The sequence below is a fragment of the Boleophthalmus pectinirostris genome, unplaced genomic scaffold (genome assembly GCF_026225935.1).
Source record: "Boleophthalmus pectinirostris isolate CB_2022bp ecotype Guang Dong unplaced genomic scaffold, ASM2622593v1 HiC_scaffold_2, whole genome shotgun sequence".
NCBI lineage: Eukaryota > Metazoa > Chordata > Actinopteri > Gobiiformes > Gobiidae > Boleophthalmus > Boleophthalmus pectinirostris.
In genome coordinates, this window is record NW_026571152.1 from 2859277 (window position 1) to 2872969 (window position 13693).

The 13693-nt window shown below is 38.8% G+C and overlaps 1 protein-coding gene across 1 annotated transcript; it reads right to left on the minus strand.

Moving 5' to 3' along the window:
• Nucleotides 1-1459: 1459 nt before the first annotated feature.
• On the minus strand, nt 1460-12620 carry tmem168b (transmembrane protein 168b). Its single transcript, XM_020929334.2, has 7 exons — nt 11795-12620; nt 9384-9765; nt 7439-7750; nt 6816-6958; nt 5552-5826; nt 4723-4925; nt 1460-3570 (listed from the first exon to the last, which is right to left on the minus strand). The coding sequence occupies exons 1-7, from the start codon at nt 12238-12240 to the stop codon at nt 3217-3219; spliced, it is 2115 nt and encodes a 704-aa protein (XP_020784993.1). The 5' UTR covers nt 12241-12620; the 3' UTR covers nt 1460-3216.
• Between the last annotated feature and the right edge of the window lie 1073 nt (nt 12621-13693).

Consider the following 13693-nt stretch of genomic DNA (forward strand, 5'->3'; position numbering starts at 1 on the left):
AAACGGGACTAAAACGGGACTAAAACGGGACTAAAACGGGACTAAAACGGAACTAAAACGGGACTAAAACGGGACTAAAATGGGACTAAAACAGGACTAAACCAGCTCTAACAAAAGTGAAAAAATACATAGCACACTCAGATGGCCGATGTCCTTTTTTTGCCGAAACGTTATTTTGAAAATAAATAAGCTTTTGGACATCGGCCATCTGAGTGTGTTTTCACACATTTTTTCACTTTTGTCTGGCTGCTCTTTGCATTTGCGTTTTGTTTCTTTTGACTAAACCAGAATAGAACCAGGACTAAACCAGGTCTCAGTCCTGGTCCCGGTTACCTGATCAGCAGACCAGGGCTGAGACTAAGACTGAGACCCAGTTTAAAGCTTTTTTAGACCTGTTTTAGTCCTGGTTAATCCTGGTTCAGTCCGGCATCGTAGTCACGGAAACGGGAAACTGCTGTTATCCGTTTTTTCCGTTATTTAAACACAAAATCGAAAAATGAAAAAAACAAATCGTTATCTGCTTTTTTCATTTTGTATTTAGAGACAAATAATGAAGAAAATAGCTGTTTTTTTCCATTTTCTTATTTATGGTTTTATATTGAAAAACGAATAAAGGAATGAGACACGGATTGGGAACTATCAGAAAAGTTACAGAGTGGACCTTTAAATCCATTTGGACATTTCAAGCTAAGTCGTGTGTCCATGGAGTGATGCAAATGAATTCAATTTTGTTTCAAATGATCATATTAACAGTTAAATTATTTGGAAATTCAGAACGATTTCAATAGATGTTTAGCAGTCTACTTAATATTTAAATGACTGATACATTTGAGCTCATTATGCCATGGATTTGTATGTAAACACAAACTAATAAATACAATGTTCTTGCAATATATTGTAACCTAGACTACTGCCATGTGAAGTTTCAGTATTTTTGTATTATTTAGCTGTATTTTTGCTAATTCATTTGTATATTTTGATCTTTATTAAAAAAAATAAGAGCTGGCATCATGAGAATCTATATAGAAATTAACGTTTATTTCATTCTGATAATCTTGTTTGCAAAAATTTGATTTGCTGTTGTAAAAGTTGAGACAATAGAGTTTTAGTTTTTTGTGAATGGGCTTGTTGTGGTTCATAGATGCAGCACTAGAGGGCAGTCCATGTTTGTTGGTCTTTGGTAAGTCTATGAAAAAAAGCCATGTTGTGTAAATGTAAAAACATGTAGAACAACCAAAACAAAACCTGCTGCTGTATTATACAATTTTATAAAGGTTTTCAATAAAATTATGCAAAAAGTAAGATTTGGGTGTCAGTGGTGCTTCTACAAAAACATAAGCGATGCCAACTTCCTCATTATTAGTGACAGTTTGAAGCCATTTAAGCCCACTGCATACTGTTTTTGTGTCCTCAGGCAAGACACTTTACCCAGTTTTTTGGAGAAAGAAGAAGCAGAAACGGTTGTGAGCACTGCTTTATTGCATAGCCGCTTTATTTTGCTTAAGTATATATATATAAAAAAAACAGGCAAGACTTGCATAGACCAGTTTAAGTTATCACATCTCATCTTGTGCAAAGCATAAAAAAGTCACATGTATTCTTTGGAGTCTTAAGCAGCTGGAGTGGTGAAAAATATGTCAAAATGAAGAGACTTTACTAGAAAAGATTTGGTAAATGTATCAAAATGCATAGTGTAAAGCAGGAGTATTACAATATTAGTTTATGATTGTCATTTAGTTTTGTGAACTTACTGGATTCACATTGGTCTTTGGATATTTAAGGCACAGATTTACACAAAATACAGTTACATGTGCAAATGTTCTCAATGTGCTTTCTATTGCCCTCATGCAAATATGTTATGGTTTATCAATAAAATTAAATTAAAATACAAATCTGTAAAAAAGCAAAATCAGTAACTCAACCAAGTTTGGGTTCACACTGGACAAAAGTGGATTCATATCATTTTGTTTAGTAAAAAAAAAAAAAAAAACATAATACACTAGACTTCCGTGTTTTCTGCACTATAGGGCACACTTAAAAGCCTTTAATTTCATCCAAAAACAACAGAGCGCCTTATATATGAATTTATTGGGGTGTCTTAGTATGACTTTAGTAAACTACAAAGCCGCTCCACTTGCAGCATTACGGCTCCCGTAGTCAGGAGTAATACACAATATCAAAATGCACCTGTCAAGAGACACACTTACAACGCCCACTTTAAACTCAAGGCTGTTATAAAGTGAAAGTGTGAACTGCGTGGGAGCAGTGGATGAGAGAAGGAGAACACACATTCACCAAGACAGAGAGACAGCACCAAGCGACTTACACCACGATCTGCCAACGGATCGTGGACGCCTGGACTAAGGATCAGTATCAACTGTGGTCCGAGCTTTCACCAAGACCAGAATCATCACTGAACTGAACTCCAGGGAACAGTAACCACACTGACTCGGATAATGACAGAGGGATGTGGACGTGCTGGACGCTGTAATCGCCCAACTGTTTGAACTATTATGACTTATTGTGAATACACGAACAATTTAGCGTCTCAGACAATATTTTTTTTAGACGTTACAATTGAACAAAGTTGAGAGTTATTGTGAACGCGTTAAATAAAGTTTGACTGACTTATCTAACTGTTGTGTTTCGTTTAATGCGCCTTATAGTCCGGTGCTGTTTATATATGAAAAAAGTTTGAAAATAGACCATTCAATGACAGTGTGCCTTATAATCCAGAGCACCCTATAGTGCGGAAAAAACGGCATCTAAGCCTAAGTTTGATTCACAGACATTAAAGATTACTTCTAAATAAATAAAATATGCTAAAAAAAAAGACATTTTGAACTTATCTAATCTTTTGCAGCTGTCTTCATACTAGTGTTCATCACAGTCCCTTAAACAGGGATTTTCCTGCTCAGACTTGGCTACAAAAAGTATTACAAACCACACACTTTTTACTCTAGTGTGAACCCATCCTTTAATAAATGTGTTACATTACAGTAGCTGCCCATATTTACTGGGTCCAAAATCTTTGAATAACCTCCACTCATGTTGGCACCTGAGACAAATTAGAACAAAGGTTTGTGAGGGCGAGGAACATACTGGAGTCAATCAATCTCCAAAACCACACATCAAGTAACCTGCAACCCCTCAAATTTACCAAAAGTGCCAACATTCTGGGAAGGGACTGTGGAGGATTATTTCTCTTCTCTCGTCCTACGTCCGCACTAGTTTGAAACCTTGACCTGTATCGAGGATGGCAGGAGGAAACCATGTAAGTTTGAACCTTTTTAAACATCTTAGACAAACTCCACACAGCCACAAAACGTCCAGTCGGCTACACCACAGCGCCAACTGCACCACGGGGTACGTGACGCGGGGAAAGTACACCCCCCAGTGGTTGGTGACGTCAGTATCGGTGGGCAAATGTAAAGTATAGTCGCCCCACTGTTTGGACAGACCGTAGATGGCGCTGACGGCCCTTCCCCGCTCTGACCACCGGATATCACTGTGGGGGTTGCAGTTGTATTCGACCCATTGAGAGGTGAAGTCGCCAAGCTGCGGGACGTCCTGTTCAAACAGAGATGGAGAAATGAGTATTTACTCCTAAATGTTCATTATAATGCTGAAAAGTAAATTATAAAAGGTGTCAAAGTGTTTATATTAGGCCTGGGCTTCACAGAGTCACTCACGATTCAATACAATACATGGGTCATGATACGATAATATCACAATTCTTCAACACATTCTGGTCAGACGCTGGTGAACACTTCCTTATATCTGCAGGGAGGAGCTAACTAACTGAAACTAACACACCTACTTGTTTACAGTTTCTGTTTGTTAGTTAGGCCTATTGACCTGTACAGGGTGTGGGGTCTAATTAGCAGAACAAATCAGGGCCATAACAGGTGCTCCCTCACCTCTGGACCTGACCTGGCTACACCCTTTGTTCTCTTGTTTGTTTTGAATTAGCTTTGAGGATGGAGTTGTAAATAGGAGAAAGATGGTGTCTGACCAGAACTGAAGAATGAGATGGATGAGCTTGGATGAGCTGCGAAACGTCTTCAACCAACTTTTGTCCAGTCGACAAACTGAATTTTCTCCTCGCCATGAATTCTACCTGGACGACTGAGGGATTCTTCTCACAAAGGATTTTGTAATTCGATATATTGTGACAGCCCATGGTATTATTGCAAGACTTTTGACAGTACAATATCACGATATTTCAGTTATTGTTACATCCCTAACTGCACATGATTTTTTTTTTTAAGAATAAAATGTCTTTGTATCACTATCTGCACAAATGTAATATTAAATAAGCCCATTTTGATGATGAAAATATTGAATATGTCAAATGTATTGTATGGACAATTTGCTAAGTTGTAGCACTGTCATAAAATCATTTTGTCAAAAATATCGATATAGCCCAAAATTATGATAAGGATTTAGTATGCTCATATAAAATGATAATGTAATATTTTAGCACACACAAGACGATTTTTATACTAACTTACTAATTACTGTGGTGGTGCTTACATCTTACTCACACTACAGAGGAAGGACATCTGATGTAAAAAGTATAAAACTGGTTTGGTTTAATATAACCAAAGAAAGCCACATTCAAAGCATGTCAGCTATGTATTTCTTTTAGAAGATTTGCTCATTATTTTAGATTTATTTTCCGATTTGACTTGACATCCACATTTTGCTTGTCCCACCCACCTGTGTGTTTTGTGTTGAGAGCCCTGGTGTTTTGGCCAGAGTGGCGCCCTGTACAGCCACATACACCCCGTCCACTCTCTGCACCTCTCTGACCCAGGGCCTCGAGTCTTCACAATCCAAGACCAGGATCAGACGAGAGCAGAAACCTCCATTCTTCTCCCTCCACCAGTCCACCAGCTGCTCCAGGCGCAGAGTGTCTCCACCTGTAACAAACATATCACAAGAAATTATTTGAAAGTTTAATCATTCCATTTTTTATTTACAGTGTGAAATTTGATAACAACTTTTCTCATTTTCCAATTTTGCTTAAATGTGCTGCTTACAGTCACAAGTCAGTTAAACATGTCTGTGTAAATAACTTCATAACTTTCCACCAACAGTTTCTTCAGTGTGCAGCCACATTTGGCTCTGGTCTGTCAGATTAACAATTAACCAAGTAAAAAAAAATTATGAAACGCTCATGAAACAAACACTTTCATGAAATGCAACAAACAAAAGTGAAGTTCTTCTTTCTTCATAAAGTGGAGTCAGATCCTACTGAATAATGATAAGACTCGTGTAGATCATAAGTTTGGGTATTTCTTTCTAAAACAGTCACTCTCCCATAAAGTGACTTAGGCCCTCACCATCACAGTCAAGAATGTGAACACAAACTATTCATGGATTTCAGTTTCCCGTTACATGCAGCATTTTGAGGATTTTTTCCCCATACAAAAGATCTAATATTGTGTTTTACATTGTTAATTACTATGGCAGCACTCCTAATTACTGTTTTGGTAACCCATGGATTGTGTGATAGTGAGTCCATTTTAAGGAGTAGTTTCTTTACCAGACAAAGCCCACTCTCCGGAGCGGTGTGTGTGTCCGCTGTAGTAGATGATGTAGGTATCGTGCCTGGGTCCGTCTGACGTCCTCAGGTCTAAAAAGGAGCGGACTTTGGCCTGCAGGGCCTCCAGAGTCACTCCGCTGGTGGAATAGTCACAGCCAAACGACTCGATGAGGTGATGAGCAAAGAATCTCTGGACACTGCTCAGCATCGCCGTGGAGCGAAGGTTCAATTCCTGCACCGCGTCTGGAGGCAGCAGAGTGGGCTGGCCATCAGGACTGAGGAGAGGCAGGGGAGATGAAGAGAGGGAGGAGAGATGAAGAGAGGGAAGTGGTTTTAAATAATAAATCAACTTTTTTGCTAAGAAACAGAGCACATGCCATTTATAGTATTCTCAACTAGGGCTGGGTATCATTAAGAAGTTGCTGATACGATACATATCTCGACATCGGCCATGATATGATACACACCTCGATACAGTGCACTTTTGATATGATACCATATATTTCAAATCGATTCGATATGGTTCAATAAAAAAGAAAGGCTAAATCATGGCTGTGATACCAAAAGTCTTTGTTAAACTGTTTCCTGTGCAAAGTTAATATAAAAAAATAAATAAAAATCTGATTTTAATCATCAAAACAATGAAAATGTCAAATGTGTTGCATAAACAATTTTCCTTCCTCTGAACAAGCAACAAAACTGTAGCACTGCAACAAAATAATTTTGTCAAATTTACCAAAAAATACTCTTGGCGATATATCGATACAGCAGCCCACGATATTAATACTGTATCATCACATTCAATTATATGATATATAGAAATTTCAGTATTTTTGCACACCCCTATTCTCAACTGTTACTTATCTTTTTTTTTGGGCATTTTAGTTGAAAGCTGATAAATTGCAGCTTTCTGACAAAATACATGTGTGTGCTGCTAACCAGAGATACGATATGCAACCCTTTTAACATTATTATTATTATTATTATTATTATTATTATTATTATTATTATATTTTAAAGAGCAATTATATTGACCATGAGATCACTCAAAATGTCAATATTGTTTCATGCTTACTGCCAGCTTTGGTTAGGCCAGAGACATTCTTTCATCACTTAGTTTACTTAAGGTGTAAGGATGACTTATGTTCTGCTTCTGTCCTTTACAAGCATATTTTTCTTGATTTACTTTAATCTTGAGTTCAAAATGAGCCTGAGTTTGATTCATGTTCAACACATCACAGAAGAGTGGTGTGTCCTGTGTTACCTGCAGTAGTTGGTGGGGATGACCACGGCGTAGCCCACACAGGTCCCTCCGAGGCTGCGGCCCAGTTCAGAAAAGAGTCCATGAAACAGAGACTCCAACGGCAGAACCAGGAGGAACACACTGAGGAACAGACTGCTCGAGCTCTGAGGGAACAAGGAGAAACCGAATGGAACTATGCGCTTCACAGCTTTGGACTCACAAGTGCTGATTTATTATTTTAAAAGTATGCATTATAGACACCACTGCTAAAAAATCGTGTTTTCCCTCATACCCCGTACATGCCCACTGCTCTCTAACCGTAACAGTGATACATGTAGGATTCAGCAGCATAGACATTTTAACACAAATGAAAAAGTATACTGTTCTTATGAATGAATTGTTCCTAGTGATGTGACATTTGCTCTGATGAAAACAGAGCTAATGGAAAACAGAGCAGCAGTCTTGAACACAGTTTTGTAATTGGACCTGTTCATTTTAAGTTGTTTTAGTTGTGTTAGATGAACATTGCATTTTAAATAAACAATTACGACCCACGGTTGTCATTGAATTAAAAGTATATTTTCAGAAGGTGATACTTGATGTGAAAAGTGTTGATGATTATATCTTTAAGTTACTAGTCTGACCTGCCAGCACAGAGCCCCCACAGCGATCGTAGAGCCCAGTGTGAACAGCAGGAGGCGCTCTGAGATGAGGCAGTAGTGTCTCATTCCTTTGGAGGCCATGATCTTGTCTAGTCCACTGAGGCCAGGCCCTTGGGACCAGCTGACCCTCTGACAGTCGCTGAGTTTGGTGTGAAAGCCCCAAACGGTGACCACGAAAACCAGGTGACAGATGCTCCAGAACAGAGAGGCCGCGATGAAGCCGGGGACCAGGAGGTACCACGTGTCCAAGTGCAGGAGCTTCCGAGATGAGAGAGCCAGGAACACCCCTTCCACCTGCACAGAGAAAGGCATACAAGACTTAAAGATGGGCTATTATGGGTGTAACGATATCCAAGTCTCACTACACGACTTCGTCACGGTACGATATTTTATGATATTTTGTGGAGGCCAACAAAAGTGTTAATATGCTACTTTTTCCACTTAAAATGCCTTGACAAGACTCAATCCAAAGAACTGAGACTTAAAAGTGTTTAAAACTGTTATTTCTTCTTGTAGTCTGCACTGAAATGGAGCAAAGGATCATGGTCTATGTAGTTCTCTCTGTCTTTTTTTTAGGTATTGCTGAAACCATAACTCTTAATTTAAGCAAAGAGACACTTGTAATTCAATATATTTTGATAGTCCACGATATTATTGTGAGAACTTTGATGATAAGATTTCACGATATTTCGGCCATTGTTACATCCCTACAGGATATTACACTTTAAACAGTGTTAATAAAAATATAGCATTTTCAAAAGAATCAAAAAAAACAATAAAAGGTAACATGGTGGTCTAAATATACTTGTCAAAAACATCATTTTAAAATGTTTAATAAGTTTTATTTTAATTTTTGGCAATCTCAGTCTTCCCTCCCTTTGCTCTCTGTGCTAAGTCTTCAGAGCACCATCAAAACTTGAACATGAAACCACACGCACAATGAAACCACTGCACATCACATCAGGTTTGTCAAGTTGTTATTTACAGTTGATTGATGTAGGCTTGTTGTTTGAGCATTGGACAGAATCATACAACTACACTGAAGCAGACCTTATAATGGACATTTCTTTGTTGTGATGACCTTTGTGGCGACGTCAGGTCCCATTGGGCACCGCAGTTTTAAAATACGCAAGTCAACGAACTTGTTCCTTTTGTTGAGTCGTTTTAATGTTGCAATTTTAAATGTCTAAATTATAACAATGATTCTTGGGGGTCACAGATTACCGTATTTTCCAGGCTATAGGGCACGCTCTTAAACCTCCAACCACATCAAAAAACGACTGGGCTCCAGAGCACCCTATACACGAATCCACTCGGGTGTCCCAGCACGACTTCAGTAAACTACAAAGCCACACCACCCGCAGCGCACACAAACACACACGGAGCAAACAGCGACCGCACAGCGAAACACACCCACAGACACACTCATCACTCCACATGGACGAGGAATGGAACGGAGGAACGAACCGAAAAAGCGAGTGCAATGTGCCACTTCTAGACACAACTGAACAAAAGAGTCACTGTGATCACGCAGACAATCCGTTGGTCCCAGACAGCACCCTCCCTACACGCCACAACTGAACAAAGCCCAGAGTCACCGTGAACGCCACAAACAAACAAAACCACTCACCCATCACACTGTTGGGTTTCCTTTAAAGTCCAGTGTGGTTTATTTGTGAAAAAACTTTGAAAATAGACCATTTAATGATAGTGCGTCTTATAATCCAGAGCGCCTAATAGCCCGGAAAATATGGTATAACTGTATAGTAGACACAAGCATAAGAAGGGTTCAAATAGGGTTGTCTGCTGGAGATGGAAAAATTAACTCAAACCTGCATGGATGTCTTATAAAACAGAAAGACACACAGTTACAGTTACAGTTACACAGTGCACCTTTCATCTCTCAGTATTCAAATCTAAATATTACCAGCAAGAGAGGCAGCAGCGACAGCCTCCTCCACAGGCCTCTCCAGATCAGAAACGGCTGCCAGCGCTCGGTGACGGAGAGTCCACTGAAGTACAGGTCCAGCAGAGGATCACAGAGCAGCTGAGAGAAGAAACAGGCCAAAGCAAAAGGGTTTATGTCCAAATGTAACGACTTAAAAAAGGCCACTCCGGTGATGAGGGCGAAGGACACGAGGTTTGGGAGGGAGAGGAGGGCTTTCATTCTCAGAGCAACCATGACGGTCCCCAGGGAGATCAGCAGCACCATGACAGAGAGAGACTTTTGGATGAGCAGAGCAGTACTGGCCACAGCGAAGCCAGCCAGCTCCTGACGCTCTGCAGAGGTCAAGAAGGCCGGACGGTACCTGCAAGAAAGAACAGACGACATTGTTATTTCATTCTACTGTTTTTTTCATGCTTATAGTCCTGTCACAATAATTACATTCAATACAATATTCAATCATTTTTGAGGGTCACTTTTACATGTGTATTGTTTCTTAGGACTAGTGGGAAATGTTGCTTTAAAAAAAAAAAAAAAGTTCAGTTGCAATTGAACTGCATAGGGTCAAATAAATATCCACTCACTATAGATATAAAACTACTAATTACTTTCATACTCATACTATTCATTGCAGCTTGTGTTTTTATGTATATTACACATTTACAACAGTTCGGGGGATAATTATCATTATCATCAATGTTAAAGCGTACATCCACTGCACCTCTATTTCTTACCAACACTTAACTTGAATGACAGATCTGACTAAAACTATTAATAAATAATCATTTTACTCTTACTATGTGTGCCATGTTAACATATGAAGTACCAGAAAACAAGAATGTATCATATTAAAGTTAAAACAAAATGCACTGAAATCCTCCAGTCTGAACAACTTTATGTCCAGTAAGTACATTATGGCAAAGGTTATTTGGTCTTTCTCTAGGTCTCCTGATTCCTGAAAACTGTTTCACCAAATCATCAAATATAACCTTTCTATTTAACACACTTCAACGTGGTCCACTGCCTGCTTGTTATTCTTACGGTCCACAGATCTGACCTTCAGCTTAGACTGATATTGTTGCCAATTGTTTGTCTCTATGGAGATTCATCAGAATTATAAGATTAATGCCATACTTTGAAACATTAGGCATTAGGCATTGCATCTTCATGGAAACAAGCATCACAGCACCAAAAGTCACACAGTGTACCTTTAATAAAAAAGCCTTAACATGTATAGGGTGACCAGATTTTCAGAATTAAAAACTGGGACACACACGGTTTGGGATGATTGGTATTAGTATCATAGTACTAGTTTTTATTTATTTAATTTTTTGGTCTTGAGTCTCGTCTCGGACTCAATAGAGTTTGAACTCAGTCTTGTCTTGACTCTAGGTCTGACACTCAATGAGTGCGATCATATTTCATCAGAACTGCTGCTGTTGGCAATAAACTTCTTACTGCAACATGTGGTTGAAGTTTGCCTAACAAAAGTGCACAAATGCATCTGTATTTGTCACGATGTGCATTTGGTAAATGTGCAGAGGTAAATCCCACTGCAAAACCAGTAAGAGAATGTAACTTCAGTTAGAAACTTGAAGAAAACAGGATTAAAAATCCTACCCACTTTCTTCAGTTTTTTTTACCGTTTTTTATGTAAAGTGCCAGTGGAAATTCTCTTAAAGAAGGGATTCTCAAACTGTGGGTCAGGGTCCAAAAAAGACAGAGTGTTTCAGTGCAGTACAGATTGCTTGGCTTATTTTAGGCCTAAATAACCATCAATCAGATAAAACAGAGATTTTTTTTTTTTTTTTAGACATTGCTGTGCCAAAATAACAGTAAAATACAAATAGACGTAGAAAATGACAAAGGTGGTCTCGATTTGGTCTCAATGGGACATGGTATTGGTCATTTTCTCAGTCTTAAGCTTTAAAAGTTTCAATTTTGTCTGGATCTTGACCCTCAGAGGTCTTGGTGTTGTCTCAGTCTCAGGACACTGATCTCAAACTGGTCTTGGTCTTGATTAGTGAGCTCTTAACTACAACACTAGTTGGAATAAATAAAACTGTGAAAAGGGCACGTAACAGTGTCCATTCTGCACTCAGTTGTGGGTCAGTCATAATCTGAGGGAGTGTTTATTGTCTAATGGTCATTTTCAAGCATGGTTTCTATATTTTAGCTACAAATGACAATGCATTCCTCTCTTTACTGTTGGTGAGAATCAAATTGGTCAAAAATAAGAAAACTTGAGACATTTCTTGTGTAAACTGGGACAAATCACTGGTTTTGTATAAATCTACTGGAACAGATATCACAGGTCTCAAAGCTGGGACAGTTCCGGGTAAACATGGCCGTTTGGTCACCCTAATCAGGTAATATAAGTAAAGTAAACATACCTGGTGCGGCCGAACAGCCTCTCCAACAGCGCCCATAGAGTCCGTAGCGCCATACTGACCAGCATCATGTAGTTTGCAGCTAACTCTTTGTCATCAGTCCTCACAGTGACAGGGTTATTGATAAAACAGAGCAGCCCGAGCAAAAATCCAAACCATAAATGCAGCAAACTCAAGCTCACTCTCTCCATGTTGAAAAAATAGTGCAATATACTCGCTATTCCCAAAACGAGCAGCGCCAAAATCAAGATCACAAGTATCGTGGAGCCCTCTGTCTTCTCCCAGCGCACGTACAGACCCAGGAAAAGGGCTATGAGCAGGTTGATCCCGGATAAATAACCCAACCATCGGACCGAGGACCAGACACTAACCTCCCCGTTCACCTCGTCCAGCCGGGTCATGGCGGCGTGCAGACAGTGGCTAACACAGTAGCGCAGAAAACGACACATTTTAGATTGTTTACAAGTCTAAACAGTGTCGAAGAAAGGCACAAATGAAAGCTGAACTCCCGGGAAGGGTATGTGAGGTAATTCCAGCGCGATCAGCACAACCCCAGTTAGTTTGGAGAGGTTTAAGCGGCTCACTTGTTGACCGTGTTTGCATTAGCTCCCGCAGGCTAACCCCGGGCAACGCGAAACAACGCTAAAGTTACATTTTTGACAACGCTTTTCGACTCCTTTCCATCTCGGTTCAATGGAGAATTTGGATATAAATAGTCCTAACTCCGTGTGAGCCGCTGTCAGGGCGGAAAGTGCCTGTGACATCAGTAAACGGCTCCTGATAAAAGTTTGGAGAGAACTGTCAGCGCCATGTTTGCAGCGAGGAGCGTCCGCTACGGCGACTGACGAGGGACAAAGGGCTATGGAAAACAGAAAGATTTGTTTTATTTTTAATTTTGTATTTATTTATTATTTTAATTTTTTATTGTATTGTATTGTATTTAATTGTATTTTCTTATTTTTAACTGTATTTTATGTTATGTTATTTTTATTTTATTGTACGTTATGTTATTTTACCTTACTTCACTTTACTTCATTTATTTATTTATTATTTACAGTGTTGGGAAGGTGACTTTTAAAATGTATTCCCCTACAGATTACAGATTACATACCCCCAAATGTAGTTTGTAACGTAATCCATTAAATTACTTAAAGTGAGTAACGTAATCTGAATACTTTGGATTACTTGGTTTGCTGTAGAGAAGCAAAGACGAGGAAATCTTCACATAAGATGTTTTGTCCAAAAGACAATTAAAAAAAGCCCAGACTTTACTTAACCAAATTATAAATATTATTGATAGAAGAAGAGGAGACATGTCCACACAGCATGATTTAGTCCTGTTAAATCCTGTTTGAGACATAGTTTAGACCTGGTTTTAGTCCTGGTTTAGATCTGGTTTTAGACCTGGTTTAGACCTGGTTTTGAAAACAGGAAAATACCTCTGTGTAATCCATTTATTTCAACCAAGTAACTGTAATCTAATAACCACTCACTTAAACAGTAACTGTAACTGAATACAGTTACTCATAATTTGTACTCTGATTATGTAACTCTGGTACATGTAATCTGTTACTCCCCAACACTGTTTGTTTATTTATTTATTTATTCATTTATTTATTGAGAACCGAAAGCTATATTGTAATAAAACACATCATAAACAACGGGGTATATACATATATATGTAAGTGCAAAGTGTTATATACCATATTATTACATATACCATTACTATTTTACAGGTACTACCACGTTTATTTCTTACAGGAGTCTCCAACATTTATCCTCAGGTGAGCTACTTTTACAAAATGAAAATTCCACAGAGCTATCCATTTTAGTGGTTGCAAGACTTAATGGGGTAGATAAAGCATAAAACTTAAACCATTTTTTTATGAGTGCACAAAGACA

What these genes read in the sequence shown, in the direction of transcription:
- tmem168b (XM_020929334.2), bottom strand. Translation starts at nt 12,240, where the DNA reads ATGTGTCGTTTTCTGCGCTACTGTGTTAGCCACTGTCTGCACGCCGCC. An exon ending in AGGCTGTTCGGCCGCACCAG is followed by an intron (nt 9,766 to 11,794) that starts GTATGTTTACTT and finishes TCTTTCTTGCAG; the next exon opens with GTACCGTCCGGCCTTCTTGA. An exon ending in CGCTGCTGCCTCTCTTGCTG is followed by an intron (nt 7,751 to 9,383) that starts GTAATATTTAGA and finishes TTCTCTGTGCAG; the next exon opens with GTGGAAGGGGTGTTCCTGGC.